Below are 2792 nucleotides of genomic sequence, written 5' to 3'. Positions count from 1 at the left end.
GTGAACTGAAGGAGTAGGCGAGAAGTCTATAAGAAGACCAGCAAAACGGTTGTATGAACACATAGCTTTCACTGTAAATCTCATGGCTTCATCAAATAGACATTGGCCAAGCATGTTCAAATCCAAGCCCAGCAACACAACTCACCATCAACGGCAGCATGACATAAACTCTTCTCTCATGTCCAATGGTTGCCACAGAACCCCTTACGCTTTAGGTATAATCAGTTGACGTGTTTTGCGTGTTTCTAATTTCGTTTTTCTACTAATGTATGGATATTTATGACATATTTAGAAAAGGACAAGGACAGATATGTCTGTGATCCGCAATTCATGTAATCTGTCCCTTAGAACCGGTGCATGGATTGACTGGTGCTTTGGTTCCTTTTGTTGCATATTGACATGTAATACGAGAAGAAACGTGCATACAGGAGATGATGATTTGATGTTTGCTGGTGCAGGTTTGGGCGAATCAGGAGGTGGGGTACTCACAAAATCAACGGTGTATATCAATGATGTATGCTTTGAGGTATCATCAATGTTACCCTTCGATGTCAGAGAAGCATTTGGTGAGGATGCAGTGCTTGTACACTCATCTGGTCAGCCTGTTCTCACCAATCAATGGGGTGTGACTCTTCAGCCACTTCACCATGGGGCTTTTTACTACCTAATGCGCACGTTTACTCCCTCCCCAGTTGACAGAACCATCGATTTGGTACTTGATTTGATCTTTCCTGCAGTAAAACTGTCCTCATTTTTTGCCTGTTGATTTACATTTTTGGCTCTTTAATCTTGCTCAGGGTCATTTATTCACAAAACTCGTGACTTGTGAGCCATTTACTGATTGATTATCTTATTTCGACATGCAGATTTAGAAGGATTGAGGAAGTTCACAAGAATTGATGGAGTTGACAAGAAGGGCTGCTGTTATCTTTTTCTTTCGTGTATCCCAATTTTCTCTTTTTAGGCCTTAGTTGCTACCTTTTGCGCTAGTAGTCTGTTGTTCTATTTGATCTGTATTACTCTATTTCGTGTAATACGAAGTAGAACATAAATTATGTGTTCTCACGTTGTTTGTTTGAGTGCAAATATCGTTAATCTCATTAAGACATAAATGAAATAGTCAATTAAATGCGATTGTAAATAATAAAGAGTATGAGGACAGAAATCAAATTAATAGGTATAATGCATTGTAAATTTATAATTAGACTCTAGTATATAAAAATGTAAATAGAATTTGTCTTCAGATTTGAATATGTAAACTCAAACATTCGCGTACAAGAAAAAGAAATAATTGAAATAGAAGTCAATTGCAGTAAGAGTGAATTAGCCCATGTTTGGTAATCATTCTTTGAAAATTCTTTCTTATAGATTACTACTTACTCATCGAAATTTAAAAGATTATTCATTACTCATCTAAATTTGAATAAAACTACTCGAGTTGCTCATTAAACACTGCAATAGGTAACACTTGTGAAAATGATACGGGTGATTGATGGATAACATTGTTAAAATTTGGATGAACAATAAGTAACTTTTTAAATTTCATTGAACAAGTAGAAACTTAAACAAAATTCAATAAGCAACGAGTAAATTTTTAAAAATCGCTTAGTAAGTAGTAATTTATAGTAAAGTTCATTGATCATTTTAAATTAATTCAAGACATTGTTGTATAATTAAGGCCTCACAAACAGATTGTGAAAACAATGGCATTTACAAAAATTTGCCTTTTAACCTCTTGTTTTGAAACACTATTAAATAAATAATTTAAATTTCTATTATATTTACGTAAAATTTATTTAATCGAAATTTATCAAAGTTGTAAGCACCATATGGACTAGTCAGAAGTAACTGAATGAGCCGTGGTGTCTGATTGTACTTTTCAGAAGGATGACTCATTTTTCTTCCAATCATCCTACTACAACCTTTATTTGTACAATAATAAATGACAATCTTGCCCCCAGGGCATATCTTCCGGTGGCAAAGGGGAGGGTGGATAGGGCTCAGCGTGGCAGTATGCAGAGTTCGATTCCCCGTAAGGTGGAATTGGCTTTGTTACAAGCGGGGGTTACCATATGGGTTAACAGTCTTGGCCTATCCATATGCTCTCCACCCTGGCTCCTAGGAGGCACATCTTGAGATTTACCTCCTCCACGATGGCCCAAGGCAGGGTCGGTGGGGGCCCTTAGGGTTGGGGTTCAACCTTTTTATAAATGACAATCTTTGTTAAAGGTTGAATCCCAACATTAGGAGTCCCATCGTCTCATTTTTAGAGTATCGTGAGGGAGGTAAATTGCGGAATGTGCCCTAATAGGCTAGAAAACAAGAGATTGCCCGTACACTGCTGTCCATAAAAAGTCCAATTCTATATCTTAGGAATTGAATCTTCACATTGCGACTACCAGTAAGACTGAAACTACATCACTCCTATCCTTTCCATCACTGGGTTATGCCCCGAGGGGCGATGACAACCTTTGTTGATATCATCACATTCATCTATTTTTTAAATTGTTGAAAATTGTTTTTCAAATTATTGGTTTGAACTTTGCCACCTCTAACATTTTCAACAATGTTTGTCAACTAATATTATATAAATAACTTAATTCTTTTTCTTCAATTTTTGTCACAAATTCCAGTTACCCTTCAAGTTTGAAGACATTGAAACCAGTTGGATATTTATATATATACATGTACATATACATATATACATATATATATATGCACGCGCGCGCGCGCACACACACACACACACACACACACACACACACACACACACACATATATATATATATATA

The 2792-nt window shown here is 36.2% G+C and overlaps 1 protein-coding gene across 1 annotated transcript; it reads left to right on the top strand.

Moving 5' to 3' along the window:
- The first annotated feature begins 310 nt into the window (after nucleotides 1–310).
- Nucleotides 311–1079, top strand: LOC111368285. Its single transcript, XM_022989523.1, has 2 exons — nucleotides 311–712; nucleotides 867–1079. The coding sequence occupies exons 1-2, from the start codon at nucleotides 311–313 to the stop codon at nucleotides 870–872; spliced, it is 408 nt and encodes a 135-aa protein (XP_022845291.1). The 3' UTR covers nucleotides 873–1079.
- Nucleotides 1080–2792: the final 1713 nt, after the last annotated feature.

This window comes from Olea europaea, chromosome 19, assembly GCF_002742605.1.
Source record: "Olea europaea var. sylvestris chromosome 19, O_europaea_v1, whole genome shotgun sequence".
Classification (NCBI taxonomy): Eukaryota; Viridiplantae; Streptophyta; class Magnoliopsida; order Lamiales; family Oleaceae; genus Olea; species Olea europaea.
The sequence above is the reverse complement of the archived record's forward strand: the minus strand, read 5'-3'. Positions and strand labels throughout refer to the sequence as shown.